The 17,588-nt window shown below is 59.7% G+C and overlaps 1 protein-coding gene across 3 annotated transcripts in view; it reads left to right on the forward strand.

Annotated features, from left to right (window-relative positions):
• Window positions 1–17,563, forward strand: part of SMARCD3 (SWI/SNF related, matrix associated, actin dependent regulator of chromatin, subfamily d, member 3) — a 33,204-nt gene extending 15,641 nt beyond the window's left edge. Inside the window, exons 1-13 of one of the 3 annotated variants that reach the window (XM_059933027.1) lie at window positions 7,973–8,241; window positions 11,078–11,289; window positions 13,017–13,059; window positions 13,899–14,021; window positions 14,128–14,266; window positions 14,427–14,593; window positions 14,755–14,856; window positions 15,105–15,266; window positions 16,157–16,254; window positions 16,425–16,560; window positions 16,856–16,978; window positions 17,102–17,203; window positions 17,378–17,563. In XM_059933027.1, coding sequence (XP_059789010.1) covers window positions 8,164–8,241; window positions 11,078–11,289; window positions 13,017–13,059; window positions 13,899–14,021; window positions 14,128–14,266; window positions 14,427–14,593; window positions 14,755–14,856; window positions 15,105–15,266; window positions 16,157–16,254; window positions 16,425–16,560; window positions 16,856–16,978; window positions 17,102–17,203; window positions 17,378–17,431 — 1,539 coding nt within the window. In that variant the 5' untranslated portion in view covers window positions 7,973–8,163 and the 3' untranslated portion in view covers window positions 17,432–17,563. Of the gene's footprint in view, window positions 1–7,972; window positions 8,242–11,077; window positions 11,290–13,016; window positions 13,060–13,898; window positions 14,022–14,127; window positions 14,267–14,426; window positions 14,594–14,754; window positions 14,857–15,104; window positions 15,267–16,156; window positions 16,255–16,424; window positions 16,561–16,855; window positions 16,979–17,101; window positions 17,204–17,377 lie in introns of those variants that run through there. The other 2 variants (XM_059933029.1, XM_059933028.1) reach the window with 2 other exon arrangements.
• The last annotated feature ends 25 nt before the right edge of the window (window positions 17,564–17,588 follow it).

The following is a 17,588-nucleotide window of genomic DNA, read 5'->3' on the forward strand; positions in this document are numbered from 1 at the left end:
TCTGGTTGCGTGTTGAGAATAGAGGGTTGGGGGCCAGGTTGGAAGCAAGCTGTTCATTATTGATGGATTGGACCAGGGTGGTAGCAGTGGAGAAGTGAGAAGGAGTTGGATTCTGGATCCAGAGCCAACAGGACTTGCTTTCTGATTGGATATGGGATGTGAGAAAAAAGCAGGATTCCAGGATGGTGCCAAGGTCACGGGCCTGAGCAGCTGGAAGGAGAGTGAGGTCCGTGGGTAGTGAGGCAAGTTTGAGGTGGGAGAGCAGGAGTTTCATCGTGGGCGTATCTATTCAAGGTCCAGGTGGAATCGACAGTATGTGAGCAGACAACTGGATACATGAGTCCAAGGATTGGGAGAGAAAATGGGCTGGAGGAAAATGGGAGTTGTCAACATATAGAAAGCATTTAAAACTCTGAGATTGGGGGATGGATGAAATCTCCAAAGAATGATTGTAGAGCAGTGAAGAGGACCAAGGACTGGCCCTGGGGCACCCGACCCTGAGAGGGAAAGAGGGCCAGACAGCCAAGGAGACGGAGAAGGAACAGCCAGGGAGGCGGGAGGAAAGCCAGGAGAGGGCAGTGTCTTACGAGCGAAGGGAAGAGAGTATTTAAAAGAGGAGAGAGTGATCAACTGTGCGGGATGCTGAGGCTGGAGAAGCAAGGTGATGCCCGAGGACTGACGGTTGCACTTGGCGACGTGGGGTCATCGGCGGCGGCGGCCGGACGGGAGCATTTTCAGTGGAGCCGTGAGATGTGCGCCTGGAGGGACTGGAATTCGAGGAGAACCGAGACAGCAAACGTAGACAACTCTTTTGAGAAATTTTATTGCAACTGGGCAGTAACCAATGGGATAAGCAGGTTATGTGAGTGTTTCTCAGGGAAGGTGACAGTGCTTTAGCATGCTGATGGGAGCAATGCAATAGAGAGAGCTAAGCTGATGATGTGATGGTGCGGGGGAGAATTGCTGGAGCGATGCCCTCGAGTGTGCTGGAGGGGACAGGAGCTCATATGCAAGGGGACGGCCGGCTTTAGATCGGAGCACAGACAACTCAGCTGTAGGGACCAGGCGAGAGAGTTGCCAGGAGGTGGGAGGAGGTGGTGGGAACCTCTGGAAGTTCTTCAGAAGCTTCTGTTTTCTCAGGGAAGTGGGAAGCAAGGGCATCAGCTGGGAGTGAGGAGGGGGGGAGGAGGAGTTGGAGGTTGGAGGAGGGAGAAGATGTGGAAAACTCACATAGGGGAGTGGGAGCGGGAAAGGACCTGAATGGTCTAGGGAAAGAGGGGGATGGCAGGGCAGGATGAGGCCTGTTGAAGTCCAAGCTCTGGAAATGACAGTGAGACCAGGTTAGGGTGGTGGTGTGTCTCTCCAGCCATGTTCAGGTCCTGGGGTGCAGGGGAGGAGTTGGTGAAGCCGAGTTTAACTCAAGTAAGAGAGTCAAGAGTATACGCAAAGGAGGTTAAAATGGTAAATTTTACGTTATGTATGTTTTACCATAACTAAAAATGAAAAAGAGTATATATATGTCAGGGCGGTGTTGTTGTGATGAGGGATGCAGGTCAAAGAAACAGACCAGCGGTTCCAGTGGCATCACAGGCTTTGGGGGTCAGGGCGCTTGACAGAAAGGAGATGGTGGTCCGAGAGTGGGGAGCTTAGGACTGAGATGGGGGGGGCTGCAGGTGGTGGAATGGCAGGGTCCAAGAGGTGACACTGGCATGAGTGACTGAGGGAGGGTGGAGGGTCGCTGGAGGAGAGGCGGCCAAGGAACCCAGAGCCCTGGGGTATGGGAAGGGCTGTCCCTGAGGATCCAGGAGAGCAGCAGGAAGAGGTCAGGGGTGACAGAGGAGTGACTGTGAGCCAGGAGCTAGAAGGCTCCAGAAAAGAAGGCGCCGTACGTGGGGGTAAGATGCAAAGCCAGGGGTCTGGAAGCAGCAGTGAGGGGCAAGGAGGGTACCTACCCCGCCTTGAGGCCAGTGGCAGTGGGGACTCTGGGAAGACCACTGCCCCCCACATGGAGGGTTTGGGGGGGTTACTCAGCAGGGAGACCAGCTTCCATCACAAGAAGGCAAAAGGGATGTTCACAGAAGCAGCCGAGTGTATTGGAGATTCTCCTTCCGGCAGACCGCACAGGGAAGGGCTTGGTGGGAGATGGCAGCGGAAGAGGGGCACACAGAGCCCTGTGGAGCCGGGGTGCAGGAGTTGAGGGGAGCCTGGGGCTCTCCATGGCGCCTGATGCAGTGGGAACAAGGGCATGGTGACAGGAAGGCAGGCACCCCCACCAGGGCAGAGAGGCAGCGTTGCGTCAGGAGGGGAGGGGGCAGAGTAGAAAGTGCCCTTTCAGACCCTGTGAGCAGGGCTTGCCCTTGCCTCCTAATGAAGTTGAAGACATGGGGAGACCAGGCCCGTGTGTGGCTTCCGTGGATGTTTCATCTGTACGTTCCACTGCCCACTTCCACTTGGCTTAATTCCCCCCAGAAAATCTTTAAGGCAATACAGATGAATCTTTTTTGTTTTTAACATCTTTATTGGAGTATAATTGCTGTACATTGTTGTGTTAGTTTCTGCTGTGTAACAAAGTGAATCAGCTATACGTATACATATATCCCCTCCCTCTTGCGTCTCCCTCCCACCCTCCCTAACCCACCCCTCTAGGTGGTCACAAAGCAGGAGCTGATCTCCCTGTGCTATGCGGCTGCTTCCCACTAGCTATCTATTTGACATTTGGTAGTGTATATATGAATCTTCCTTGTGTATTCAGTTTTCTTCACTCAGGTGACATCCCAGACCTCAGAATGCACTGGTTCCCAGGAATCCCTCCGGCCACCTGGTCAGAGCAGTAGCAGAGGCCTCAGAAGCTTCCTGGGGGGAAGACTGAGATGCTGACCACCAGGACGTTATCCTGGTCAGCAGGGGGCACTGAGCTGTGGGAGAAAGAGGAGAGGAACCAGAAGCCCTGGGATGGGGCTCCTGTCTGCCAAGAAAGAGGATGGCTGGGGTCTGGGAGCCCCGGGGCACAAGCAGGGCAGGAGTGATGGCTGCAGCCCCACAGGGGGTGTATGGGGATGGGTGGGTCTCCCCAGGCCGGTGGAGCGAGGTAGGCACCTATGCTCCCAGAAGAGAGGAAGAGGCTCGCCTCTGCTTGGAGTCCTGAGGATTCTGAGGCCTCGGATCCCTCTTGCTTTTGCCCCGAATCTAGCCAGACAGGCCAGTGTGAGTCCTGAGGAAGATGGGTGGGGAGCAAGGATAGTTCTGTGGGATACTTACCTGCCTGCCGCCCTCCTCCAGGCAGAGCCCCACCCTATGTTCTACCCCCTAGGCTGTGGCAGCCAGCTGGGGCAGTTATAGCACCTATCAGTATTCCATATAAACACCACCCCACAGACCGACCCCATCCTCACCAGAAGGGGTCCAGGCCAGTGTGGCTCGTTTTTTTCTACATGGGACCACCTGATTAATGGTGGCCCTGCGGGGAGTGAGAGAAAACTGGCTGTGAATCCAAAATGGGCCTTCCCTCTGGGCCCCAAGAGGCCCAGTGCTTCACTCCCTGAGGGATAGGGAGGTACAGTGACTTGTCCAAGGTCACACAATGGTTTTGGCATCCTACTTTTTCTTTTTCTTTTTTCTTTTTTTTTTTGCTTCTTTCTATCATATTTGTCTCTCTTGTTTGTGCTTGCAAAACTGACATAGAAAGATGAAGTGACACAGAGACAGCCCCCTTGATAGTAGCAGACGATGTCCTGGGCACAGAAACATTCTCACACAAGGAGGGAGGTGACCAGCGCTGCTCTGGCCTGAGAAGAGCAGTGGGGGTAGCCAGGAGGAGGGGCAGGACTGTGCCACAACGCGGCGGTCATCATGTCTGCGGATGTCCTGTCTGCTGGCTGGAGGAAGCCCCTCGCTGGAGGTGGGCCTGAGGTGCAGACCCCCCTTCACCCAGCCCTGGGGGCTGGGCCTGGCCCTAAGGTCTAGCCAGGGTTCTCTGGGGGCCTGGGACTTGGACCAGGCAGGTAGGCTGGATCAGAGCTGCCTCTGGGCCTCCTGGCATGCCCTGGGGTTTAGTGACCAGAGGAGAAAGTGTGGGCTGGCTGGGTTTAGGGATGGACCAGACACAGAAATCAGGGGTCCTCAGCCTGAAAGCTCCAGGTGGTCTCACTTCATTCTCTCTCTCTCTCTCTCTCTCTTTCACTCACTCACACACACACACACACACACACACACACACACGCCCCAGTCTGTGACGGTAATTTCATGCCACTAAGGAAAGCTTCATTGCTAGGGATATAGGCGGCGGAAAGAGGTCTCTCCCTTCAGTCTGGTTTCCTTTGTTCCTCCCTCGCCTTCCTCCCTCTCCCCTTCCCGGCTTCCCTCCTCTTCTAGCCTCCTTCTTTCCATTCCCCCCCCCCACAACCCCCCGCCCCGCTTCCCCCTCCTTCCCTCCTCCCCCTCCCCCTGAGCTGTGTGCCCGCCGCGGGACCTCCGCACAAGGCGGGAGGGTGGGACTCCGGGTTCCGGCCCCAGCCTTGGTGGCCATCCTCCTGCGGGGAAGGAGTTAAGTCTCTCCGCTGCATCCCTCCTCCCTCCTCCCTCCTCCGCCTCCACCCCACCGCCGCCTTTGAGTCCTGCAGCTAGGCCCTGGGCTGACCTTCACCGGGAGGGAGGCCGCAGTGCGCATGCCTGGGCCGGCTCCGGCCCGGCTCCCGCCGCTGCCCGGTTACCGGGCGGGTGAGGGCGAGGGAGGGCGGCCGCGGTCCCGGACGAGCCCCCCAGCGCCCGACCGCCGCCCGATCGGGCGTCGTGGGGGGGCCGCCGAGCCCGTCCCGCCGGCCGCGGCGCATCTCTCCCTGCGCGGGGAGCGGCGCTTTGCCATTTGGTGCTGGTGGTGCTTCGGCGAGGGAAGGCGAGATGGGGGGACGGCAGGGGGGACTCCGGCTCCGGGCGGCCGCCCTCTGCCCGGACACGCGCGCGGCCTGCCCGGAGCGCGGCCTGGGCCGGTCGGCCGAGCCTAAGGGCCGGGTTGAGCCGGCAGGAAGGGCCCCTGCCTGTTGGAATCGGGGCTTCCCCCGGGCCTCCTTCCCACCCGGCAGGACGCAGGAGCCGGCGGGCGGCGTGGCACTGCTGAGCGCCCTTCTGGGGCTGAGCCGTTGGGGAGCCTGGCCTTTGTGAGGTGGGAGTCCTGGCCCGGGACACCCTCACTGGCGCCTCTGCTTTCTGGTCTGAAGGCTCCCCGGTGTCCGCACACCTAGGGTCGCCCCTGTAAAAGCAGCATGCACACGTGTCTGCTGGCTGAGGCCTTGTGAGCGGGCTGCATTGGTGATCGCGTTGTGCCTGTGTGTGCAAATCCACGTGTCTCCTTGTTCCTCTGGTGTTTGCATTGGTGTGTGTGCCTGGGGGCAGGTATGCCCTATATATCTGTTGCCTGTGTATGCGTAAGGATGTCTCCCAGAGAGGGGTCTGCAGGGCGAGGCCCTCATCCTGGGGTGGCCCAGGAGGCTGTTATCTATGGACCTGAGTGATACTCACCTCGGTGGCACCAGATCCGTTGGCCTAACCACCTCCTGCAATCTCCAGCACCAAGACCAGCCCCCTCACAAATGCTTGGTGTTCCCACTGTGCCGATCCACCTCCTCTGCTGTCTTCTTTTCCCAAAAGGCCTCTCCAAGAGTTGAGACCTTGGAGCTTTACATAAACCCTAGAGGTGTCTGCCCCTGTCCCTGTCCCCCAGAACCTCCAAGGTGTCACATGTCCATGCTAGAAGCACCCACAGGGAGGCGGGGTGCCCATGGTGAGGCACAGCTTCAGGTAAGTGGCAGAGTATGAGCTCTGTCCACTGGGCCACTGAGCTTTGGGTGGTTGCAAGTGTTAGCAGGCACTGGTCATGTCCAGTCCCTGTGTGCAGGCACGGAGGGAGAGTGGCACTTAAGACCAGCCTCAGACTTCAGGGGGCTGCAGCCTATTTGGAAAGCCAAACATAACACACATGAAACGCAGGGAACGTGAGACATTAGTCAGTAAAGTGCCAGTTCATGGCCATGGTAGATGGCAGTGGGCATTCAGAGAACAGAAAGATCTGTGCACAGGAGTGGGACCAGGGAAGGCTTCCTGGAGGAGGTGGGGCCCAAGCCGGGCTTTAAAGAATGAATGTGATTAGGACAGGCAAAAGAACAGCAGGAGCAGAGGCTTGGGAATGGGAATGAGCAAGGGGTTTTGGAAGTTAGCGGAGAGACTGGAGAGGTTAGCACCCCAGGTTACCAGCAGCCACCTTCATGGCCTATGGCAAACACCCACCCATTCCCACCCCAGCAGGGCCCAGTCTCTGAGAGTGTGGGTCGGGGTGGGGGTAAGCCTGGGGAAAGATGTAGTAGGAAGGGGACCTCTAGGCCCCCTGCTAAGTTGGCGGTAGAGGAGGAGCATCCTGGACCACATGCCCTCTCTAGCCTTTCGGGGGATTGACAGTGGGCACTTAAATGGCGGTGACAACCAGAAGCACGAGGGGGCCCAAGGAAACCAGGCTGCAGGCAAAAAAGGCTCCCTAGCCAGAACACTCCCTTGGTTCTTTGTCCTGACCTCTGAAGGCATTCTGAAGGGTTGAGGGTCAGGACCACCCCACCCCACCCCAGGGTAATCCTGGGTCTTCAGTATCTAACTTCAAATAAACTTCCCAACAAATTCCCCCAGGCACTGCCCCATCCTCACCTGGATACTGACAGTACAACCCCAGGAGGCCCATAAACTTGACCCACTCTGTCCCAAAGCCCTGGGGCTCTTCCTCCAGAAGGGGGAGAGAGGGGTGTGGCCTTGGGGGCATGGGCGGGGCCAGGGCTCCCGGCCTGGGGAATCTCAGGATTTGCCCCTCCTGTATCCTGTCCCTCCTTCGCCCCAGGGACTGCCAGCCCCCTCCACACCACCCCTTCTGGGGCTCCCTCGTAGCCCCACCGCTACCCCTGCTTTCTCTGGGGTCTTGAGGCTGGCCCTCCCATACCCAGCGCCCCAGCACCTCAGGGTCCCCTACCCCACCCCCGACTCCAGAACCGTCGGGTCCTGCTCACCTCCCTCTCCCCGCCCCCCACCCCAGCCGTCCACGCCGGCTCCTGGCCTGCCCCCACGGCTTCTCTTCCTGTTCTCACGAGCCTCATCCACCTCCCTGTTTCCGAAATACCTCCCCTACTGCCCTCACTCTCTCACATAGAGACAAAGGCTCACGTACCCCGAAATAGACTCACACAGGGCTGGGAGACACACACCGTGTCCCGCCACAAACGCACACGCACGCGCGCGCGCCGGAGGCTCTCGTGGAGGGAGGCACACAGAGAAGGCATTTGTGTGTGCACGCACATAAACATCCACACCCACAGCCCCGAGCCGTGCCCACACGAGGGTGCAGACACACACGGCGGGTGAGACAAGGGCGCACACATCTGTGGACGCAGGGGCACCCCGCCTCCCGGGGCACACCCACGCCTGCCGCCCCGGTGCAGGAGAGAGGCCTCCTCCGGGCTCCGGCTCCCCCCGGATTCCTTCCAGCGAATGTTTCCCTACTTGGCCTGCCAGGTCTCTGGGGAAAGGGCCTCAGAAATGCAGCGGGAGCCACTTGGGGGCAAAGTTGGAACTGACTGTTCCCTGCCTGGCCCTGCCGGCGAATTCCCTAACCGAGAAACTATTTGCGGCGAGAGGCCGGGGGGCCGGCGAGCCCCCCGCCACCTCCCCTCGCGTCCCCTCCCCGCGCCGCCTCCCCGCGGCCCTCGGGCGGCCTCGGGCTGCAGTGCCGCTGCCCAGCGCCCGGGAGCCGGGCTGGCCGGCGTGCCTCGCCGCTTATCTGCGCTGTTTGGCCAGCGAGGGTTGGAAAGGCAGGCTTTTCTGTCCCCGCCGAGTCAACAGGCAGACCCCGGGCCGCCGGACTATTTCTGTCTTATCAGTGCAGGAATGCGGCAGCCGCGGCGGCGGCGGCGGCGGCGGCGGCGGCGGCGGCGGCGGGCGGGCGGCGGCGGCGTGGGCCGTGGGCCGTCAGGGCAGCCCTGAAGGGGCCCCCTCCCCACTCCGCTCGAGTAGAAGTGTGAGAGAGCCCAGCAGGACTCAGAGGGGAGAGTTGGAGGAAAAAAAAAAAAAGGCAGAAAAGGGAAAGAAAGAGGAAGAGAGAGAGAGAGAGTGAGAGGAGCCGCTGAGCCCACCCCGATGGCCGCGGACGAAGTTGCCGGAGGGGCGCGCAAAGCCACGAAAAGCAAACTTTTTGAGTTTCTGGTCCATGGGGTGGTGAGTGGGGGAAAGTTAGCGGGGGAGGGAGAGCGAGCTGGCTCGGGCTGAATGGAGGGATGGTCGGGAGGGGCCGGGAGGGGGGCTCCCGCTCTCCCACCCCTCCAGCGGGAGCGCCACGGCCCGCGGCCCAGCCCCAGGACTGTGCCGGCGCCCTGGCACCCGAACACGTCGTCAGGCGGCTGGCCGGGGTTGGGTGCCCGGGCGGGGAAGGGAGGCGTTTGCATGGGTTCCTGTCAGGGGCTGGGGGTGGGACTTGGGGACTGTACCCCCCAGGTAGGGGCTCCCCTAGGTACCCGACGTGTTGTCTTCCGTTCTTTTCCTTGTGGGCCCAGGTGTTACCCCTGCCCTGGGGGTGGGGGTGGGGGACACGGCATCGCTGGCCTGGGCTGTCTGTTAATCCGTTGGGACAGTGTTTCTCTGTGTCTCAGGAGCAAGGAGCAGGTGACCCTGTAGTCACTGTGAGCAGGAAGCCCTAGGGCTGAACAACCTCTGCATCCCGGCAGGAAGACTCTGGGGCTTTGCTGACGGCCTCTGCCATCAAGGCCAGAGAGGGGCCCTCTCTAGGGACAGACCCCAACTTAAGGGGTCTGAGGATCCCTCGCAGACTCAGCCACCAGAAGCTGATGTCCCTAATGCCTCAAAGGTGTGAAGGAAGGGCTAGAGTCAGGGACGCGAGGCCTAGAGACCAAAGGGGCAGGGCAGCACCGTCCTGCCACAAGCAAGCTTGGAAGGTCCACCGGGAGCCTGAGGGAGCCCAGGGCACCTGAGAGGATGGGAATAGGTTGGAAGGGCTGTGGAATAGGAGAGGCAGGGGCTCCAAGACTTGGGATGGGTGCTGGTGCTGGAGCCCGATATAGAGGAGACGGTCAGGTTTACAATGGCCACATTTGGTTGTGAGCCCAATGAAGGCACGTTCTCAGCAAAAGAGGCCAGAGTCCCTAGAATTTTGGCCCTTCGTGCGGGTTGCCGATCCCTGGTGGCTGGCACAGCCCTCTGGGGGCTCTGGAAGTCTCCCTCTCAGGGCCTCTTCAGCAGATCAGTGAGTACCACTGACCTTGTTAAGTGGGAGAGCATCTGATGGGGAAAGGGGCTTCCCCGGGGCAGCTGTCCTCCAGCCACTGGGCTCTCTGGGCTAACTTCCATCTCGGTCAGCCTAGTGACCAGTCCTAATCTTGCTGCCTGGGGATTCCCTTTTAAAAGGCCCATCTAGGAGGGAGAGGGACTATACACGTGGATTTTTTACTTGGCCAACTTAGAGCTTCAGTTCTTGGGTGGCTGGGAGCCCCACTACCCCACTCCCAGTGGCCCATCTGTGCTGGTGGGGAATGGCCGGCGTGGGCTCCATTCTGGGCTGCCACCCTGGAGGTGTGAGTGACAGGGTCAGGTGGGGCAGGGGAGGCAGACACATGTACAGGCAGGTTTCACTGCGGAGGCGATGGGCAGAGACAGCTGGCTGGCTGGGGGTTAGGGTTAGACATAGCGCAGGGCAGGAGGGACCGGAGGGAGAGTCGGCAGTTAGAAGGGACTCACCAAGCTCAGGGTTAGGGCTCTGCTCCTCCCTGTTCCTGGGAGCAGCTGCACTCCTGGGGGTGAAGTGGGTGGTGCTCGAATGGTATCAGGGGCACAGGGTCTGCAACCATCACTCCCTAAATCTCCTTCCTGCTCTCCAGTCCCCATCCCACCCACCCTCCACTTGACAGCCCCTCAGACCCTCCCCAACCCCTCTTCTGGAATCTGGACAAGTGAGGTTTTAAAAGTCTGTGGACCACTTCACTCAATACATTTGATGTCATCTACATCCCCTCTGAGCACCGGGGTAGCGGCAAAGGAATACACCTGCCTCATCTCCCTCTCCGTGGCCCCCTGCGAACCCAGACTTCTGACCTCACTGGGGTAGGGTGGGGAGTAGAAGCGGTCTGGAGGATGGGACCATCTCTGGTGATTCGGGTGGACGGGCAGGGAGAGATGGATATAAGAGGAAATGTTGCTGCTTTTGACCTACCCAAGCCCTCTGGACCTCCCATCTCCAGTTGAGCCTCCCCCCACCCCCCATCGGAGAATCCTGGTGAGGTCTGACCTCAGTCCCTCAGGTTGCCTCCAGCCTTCACCTTGAGAGCAAATTATGGGGATGGGCTACGTCAGCAAAGCCCCTGCCTGGGGAGGCTTGGAATCAGAGGAAGGGGGTGGGGATCAGGGCTGAGGGGTCAAAGGCAGGGGCCCAGAGAGAAGAGTGGGTTGAAATGGGAAGGGTGAGTTCAAGGCAGGACAGCCCAGGAAATGGACTGGGAAGCAGGGAATAGGAAGAGGGGCAGCAGAAGTCCGAGCAGGGAGCCCAGCCCCTAAACTAAACGAAGCAGCAGAGAGCAAAAAGCCCTTCAGGAGACGGCCGCTCAGCGCTGCCTTCGCCGGGAGGAGCTGCATGACCTTGGCTAGGTTGCTCTTCTCCTTGAGCCGCGGTTGCCTCATCTGTCAAGTGGGGAGAGAAGGACCCGCTCAGACTGTCTTGCAGAGGAGCATGTGGATGTGAACATCCTTTAAAAAGGTTGAAAGGCGCCATTAATATTCATTTTTGCGGCACCTTCCGCAAATCCGAGGCTGGCAGTGCCCTGTGCAGTTGCCTGGCTTCAGTTAGCTTCCTGCATCGAGACGCAAAGCCCCCCTCCGCCAAAGCCGCGCGGTTCCGGCGCCCCCGCCCACCCCTCGCTCGAGCCGTCGGCAGCAGGGTCACGGGCCGGGGGCTCGGGGTGGGAGAGACGCAGCTCACCGCGCCTGGAACAGGGGCCCTGGTCTGACCGGCGGACGCCTGTGTCTGCTTCACCCCCCGCCTCCCCAGCGCCCCGGGATGCCGTCTGGAGCCCGGATGCCCCACCAGGGGGCGCCCATGGGCCCCCCGGGCTCCCCGTACATGGGCAGCCCCGCCGTGCGACCCGGCCTGGCCCCCGCGGGCATGGAGCCCGCCCGCAAGCGAGCAGCGCCCCCGCCCGGCCAGAGCCAGGCCCAGAGCCAGGGCCAGCCGGTGCCCACCGCCCCCGCGCGGAGCCGCAGGTAAGAGGGGCCCAGAGCAGAGGGGGCGGACGCAGGACCCGCAGGGACGGGGTGGGCGAGGAGCGGGATTGGAAGCGGGAGAACGATCAGCAGGGAACAGGCGTCCTGGGTGGGATGCCCTCCCGGGAGGCGGGCTGAGGGGGCACTGGTCTGGTTCCTTTGTGTGCCCACCGTAGAGACAAGCTGCGGCCGTCGCGCCCTTCTCCTTGTCACCTGCTCTGTCCCTCTCTCCACCCCAGTCCCCAGGTTCTGGGTGATGCTTCAGTCTTTGGAGTGGAGGCGGGGCTGGCACTAGGACTGAGGGCAGAGCTTTAGACTGTGTTTCTTAGTGTGGTTGTCCAGTGTGCCTTCCTCAGAACCCGCCGGCTTGACTGTTTAAAAGCCCCACTCCAGATCTTCTTAATCAGAATCTCTGGCCAGGGGGGTGGAGCCTGGGGATTTGCCCCGTGGGTGGGCAGTCGCTGCCCCATCGTGCTCTCGGGTGATTCTTTATCAATCAAATGTTGAAGAGTTGCCATAATCTGTCCTCTGGATCAGGTCTGCCCCCAAACCATCAAGGGCCAGCCTATTTACTTGTCTGAGCCAGCTGGTGGCACCCCAAAAGCCCCTGCTGGTGCCTGGCAAGAGAGATACCCCTCTGGGTTTCACTATTTAGCCAAACACACATGCTTCCCTTTGCACACCAGATGGAGTCCTATAAAAGGTGCAATATGGATTTTACCGCATTATTAAATATTTTTTACATAGCAAGGAAAATTCACCATTTATAGGAATCCCATGATGAATTCTTTTGCAAAGTGAGTCATTCTTTTATACAGTAAAGAGTCCCTGATTTATCTTGTATAAATGGAGAGTTTCACATAGATAATTTCTTCAAAACAAATCAGACCTTTAATGAAAACTGCTTGCCTAGCCTTAGAACAGATTTTTGGACAGAGAGGGGGCAGTGGTTGAGAACACCACAAGGGGGCAGTATGCAGCCATCCTCTAGGCTGGGTTCTAATTTCTACTTGCCAAGGATTTTCTGGGGTGCTTCTGGGAGTCAGAAGCAGCTAGTGGATCAAGAAGAGTCCAAGTCCCAGCTGCTACCCCAGGTCCAGCCGCAGCCACACCCCTCAGGAGAACGTCCTATCCACTCTCTCTGGATACCTATGGGTGTGTCCCTGGACCCTGCTAGCAGGTGGCCCAAGGGCATGAGCACCCCCTGCCCGTCAGTGTCCCCTTCCAAGCCCGGGGTGGCAGGGGTGCAAGTCCTCGCCAGCTTCACACCCTCATTTCCTGCTCCAGGGATGGGCCAGGGCTGTCAGCTCCCCTCCCTTTGAGCTCAGGCCATCTTGGACTGTGCACCCCTGCTTAGCAGAGAAAGAGAGTCCTCAGAATCCGTCCTCCCTCTCCTCTGTCCTCCCCCCTTCCCAGCTTTCCTCAAAGGCTTCTGCAGCTCCCCTACCCCCAGCCCCTTCTAAGTCTCATTTCGATGGCCCTGAGGATGTGGTGGAGCAGAAAGGGGCTCCCAGGCTGGAGAAAGGACGGGGTCACCTCTGCTCCCCCCTGAGAGGACAGAGCGCCAGTGCCACACACCAGCATCATAGCCCCTTGGGCAGGCAGACGAGCGGGCTGTGGGAACCCCAGCCAGGCGGGCTGAGATGTCGGGATAATTTAGCAGGTGGCCTCGTTACTCCCAGATCTGTCGCCATGGTAACCTGGTTTTTTCTTTAAAAAATGTACAGTGCCAAGAGGAGGAAGATGGCTGACAAAATCCTCCCTCAAAGGGTGAGTGCCTTTCACAGCAGCCCCCAGCCCACCCCCAACCCTTTGCTGCTCCGCCCTCCTTCGCCGCTCCCCGCCACCCCATGCCTCCTCCCCTCCCCCCTCAGGAGCTGCGCTTTAGCATCACAGTCACTTTCACTTTTTGTTCAAAAAGCTAATTAAGAAGTGAGGCTCCCCAGGCCAGAGGGAGGGGGTGGGGCAGAGGGAAGAAGCGGAGCCATAGGGTTAGGATACTGGGTCTGGGGTGCAGTAGATTGAATTCCAGTGGTCTGAAGACATAAAGGCGTGGGACAAAGAGGAGACGAGGGCTCGGGGGTCACAGGCTGGCAGGGGGAGTGAAGGGAACAGAAGCTGGCCGGAAGGCCCAGGCATCGTAAGAGGACCCAGGCCGAGCTGGCTAGGTGGTAGCATGGTTGAGCAACCATGAGCCAGGGTAGAGGCAGGCAGCGACATCACCCGTCTCAGGGACCCCAGGGTCCGTCCTGTCCACTTTGCAGACACCCAAGGGAAACCCAGAGGCCGTGTGACAAGGGAGAGGACAAGACGAGGAGGTGAAGCCCTAGCACTTGCTGGCCTCCCTGGGTGCTCCGGCCGCCCCTGGTGATGAGATGCACTGCTTCTCCCTAGTGGGAGAAGCAGTTTTTATCCCCACACGTCACGGCCTTTATTGCTGGATTCGGAGTCCTGGCGAGAGCTCTCGTTCCTGCTCTCAAAGTTCCATGCCCTGAACCTGGCCAGCTCCCCGCCACACTCTTTGTGTCCTGGGACCACATGACGCACGCACATTCCACCTGCAAGGCTGGCTGAGCCCCTGGTTCCCGGCCTTGTTCCTCCTCTTCCAGATCCGGGAGCTGGTCCCAGAGTCCCAGGCTTACATGGACCTCCTGGCCTTTGAGAGGAAACTGGATCAAACCATCATGCGGAAGCGGGTAGACATCCAGGAGGCTCTGAAGAGGCCAATGAAGGTGCCTTGGCTTGGGGGCAGGAAGAGGGGGCTAAGTCCTATTCCCAGAATGGAGAAGCGAGCTCGCCCCGGGGGTTGGCTCTGTACTACACTCTTTATTTCTACAGCAAAAGCGGAAGCTGCGTCTTTATATCTCCAACACTTTTAACCCTGCGAAGCCCGATGCTGAGGATTCTGATGGCAGCATTGCCTCCTGGGAGCTGCGGGTGGAGGGGAAGCTCCTGGATGACGTACGTCCTGGCCCAGGTCTCTCCAGGTGTCCTGGGGTGGGTATGGGGCTGAGGCGAGGACAGTACTAGACTACTAGCACTCAGGGCTAGGAAGTCAGCCCTGGCCGGGGCGGGGTGGTCTAGAGAGACGCTCTGGCCAGAGGCCTGCTTCTAACTGTGCTGCCCTGCCCGACCAGCCCGCCCGCTCCCAACTCATTCTGCCCCGACGGTCCCTGTTCCGCCCCCACGGTCCGTTCCTCTCCCACAGCCCAGCAAGCAGAAGCGGAAGTTTTCTTCCTTCTTCAAGAGTTTGGTCATTGAGCTGGACAAAGACCTTTACGGCCCTGACAACCACCTAGTGGAGGTAAGACCCAGACCCCTTCTGCCCTTGAACCTGCCCCCCTTCCACAGACCGCAGTCCCGTCAGCTGCACAGGTTAGGATGAGGGAGCCCCCGCCACCAGGGCTGTAGCCCCACCAGCTTGGTCGGGCCTGTGAGGTGACCCGGCTCTTATCCCCTGGGCAGTGGCACCGGACGCCCACAACGCAGGAGACGGACGGGTTCCAGGTGAAGAGGCCGGGGGACCTGAGTGTGCGCTGCACGCTGCTCCTCATGCTGGACTACCAGGTGTGTGCCCCACCCCCCAGACGCCACATGAGGCCCTCAGCCCCCCACGCCCTTCCTCCTAGACCGGGTGGGCCTCGGCCTCGAAGGTGCGCATCCTGGGAGGTCCCATTCGCCTCCCTACCCGCCCTCTCCAGAGCGTGCTTCCGAGGAACCCAGGCACCGCATCCCCGCCGAGTCCCAAGCCGCCTGGCCCTGAGCTCTTTCCACTCTCTCTCTTTTACCTAATTTTCATGGTCACCTTTTCCCAGCCTCCCCAGTTCAAACTGGATCCCCGCCTGGCCCGCCTGCTGGGCCTGCACACACAGAGCCGCTCAGCCATCGTCCAGGCCCTGTGGCAGTACGTGAAGACCAACAGGCTGCAGGACTCCCACGACAAGGAATACATCAACGGGGACAAGTATTTCCAGCAGGTACCCTCTCCCCCGAGCCCGGCGCCCTGGGCAGCAGGCGGAGCTGCCGGTAGGGGAAGTGCCCCTACTAAGGTGACGCCCCCACTCCCTTCTCGACTCCGTCGGAAACGGTCTCGGAGCCAGAGACCAGGGTCCCAGTCCCGGCTCTGCCATGGCACAGCTCTCTGCGGTGGCCCACCCATCTTAGCCACTCCAGGTGAGGAAGATCTGGAACCCCGGGAGGCCAACAGCTTTGGGGAACACTTCTTGTCACTTGGAATTGGGATCCCAGAGTTCTAGTCCTGGGTCTAGACTCTAGGTAAATTACTTAGCTATTTTGAGCCTTGTTCCTTATCTTTACAACAGGGTGATAACAATACCTGTCCCCTCTAGCCCACCGGGCAGTTAGGAAAATCAAATTGCTGTGGAAGTGATTTGACAAGAGTTCTACCAAACTAGAGATTATTATTAATAATATTTTTTAATAATAGTTTTTAAATAAATACAACAGATAGACCTGAGTAGTAAAAATAACAGTCGATATTTACTGAGCACTTACCACGTGCCGAGCACTGTTCCAAGCACTCTGTGCGTAACCGACTCATTTCATTCTAACAACCCCTTGAGATAGATACCATTCCCATCCCCTTTCCAGAGATGACGAAACTGAGGCTGAGATGTTAAGTAAGTTGCTCAGGGTTGCAGGAGCGGTGGAAGCAGCACTTACACCCGGGCCGGCCGACCCAGGGCCTGTGCTCTCACCCGCGCGCTGCACACCCCTCCCCGTCAGCGCTCCTCTGGTCGCAGCCCACCTGGCCCCAGCCCCGTGAGCACTGGCTTCTCGTGGCCTTTTCAGAATGGAAACTGTGCTCTTTCAAGCACAGAAGAGCGATCTCTCTCTCCCACTTCAGATTTTTGACTGTCCCCGGCTGAAGTTTTCTGAGATTCCCCAGCGCCTCACAGCTCTGCTATTGCCCCCTGACCCAATCGTCATCAACCACGTCATCAGGTGAGGCCCCCAGCTGCTCCTCGGAACAGGGAATCTCTGTGGTGGTCCTGGCCTCCCTGCCCCTCCCTCTGCCTCCCCCCCCGTGCCCCCGCTCCCCCCTGCATCGGGCCCCAGCGCCCTTGGCCTCTGTGGGGGCCGCACGGACGCCAAGGGCTGGACTCCCCTGGCAGCGTGGACCCGTCGGACCAGAAGAAGACGGCATGCTACGACATTGACGTGGAGGTGGAGGAGCCACTGAAGGGGCAGATGAGCAGCTTCCTCCTGTCCACGGCCAACCAGCAGGAGATCAGCGCTCTGGACAGTAAGGTGGGGCCAGAGCCCAGAGCTGGAGTGGGACATCAACCCAAAAGTGACAGAAGTACAGACAGAACAGACAAGAACGTGGGCCTGTGGAGACAGGAAGGGGAGGTGGCCCTTCCCTCCTACTTGGAGCTCCGCCCATCCCCCTTTCCCTGGGACTGCCTCGGCATCAGGGACCTGAGGGATTGCCCTTCAGAGGAACAACGGCAAACCCCTTCCCCGCCCCCGTACCGCGCCCCCCTTTCCCTTCCTCTCACACATCAGCACGGCCAGGTGAAAGCCTCTGTCTTTCTACCTGTAGATCCATGAGACGATTGAGTCCATAAACCAGCTCAAGATCCAGAGGGACTTCATGCTAAGCTTCTCCAGAGACCCCAAAGGCTACATCCAAGACCTCCTCCGCTCCCAGAGCCGGGACCTCAAGGTGAAGGGGACTCAGGGAGCGCTGGATGGAAGACAAGCACATCGGGAAGACAGTAAACGTTGTTCCCAGGGGCTGGAGGGGGTCCGGGCTGGGCTCAGGGCTGACCCCACTGCTCCCTCCCAGGTGATGACAGATGTGGCAGGCAACCCTGAGGAGGAGCGCCGGGCTGAGTTCTACCACCAGCCCTGGTCCCAGGAAGCCGTCAGCCGCTACTTCTATTGCAAGGTGTGAAGGGCCCCGCAGGCCTCCCGTGTCCCCCCGGAGAAACCTCCCTTCTCAGCCGCACCAGCCGCTCCAGGGAGCCCTCCCTGCTCCCAGGTGCTCCTCCAGGGCGGGCGGGGGGCGTCCTGTCACTCACCAGCACCACGGTAACCTGCTTCTGCTCTCATTTCTCTACAGATCCAGCAGCGCAGGCAGGAGCTGGAGCAATCCCTGGTTGTGCGCAACACCTAGGAGCCCTGTGAACGAGCGCCGCTGGGGGCCTCAGGCCCTGCCCTGTCCCCTAGGGCTCCGCCATCACTCCTGACGCCTGGCCTCGCCTCTCGGGTGAGGCAGGGACTGGATTAAAGGTCATTCACCTGATAACAGCCGTGTGGTCCTTGGTAACTGG

This window comes from Balaenoptera ricei, chromosome 9 (genome assembly GCF_028023285.1).
Source record: "Balaenoptera ricei isolate mBalRic1 chromosome 9, mBalRic1.hap2, whole genome shotgun sequence".
Classification (NCBI taxonomy): Eukaryota; Metazoa; Chordata; class Mammalia; order Artiodactyla; family Balaenopteridae; genus Balaenoptera; species Balaenoptera ricei.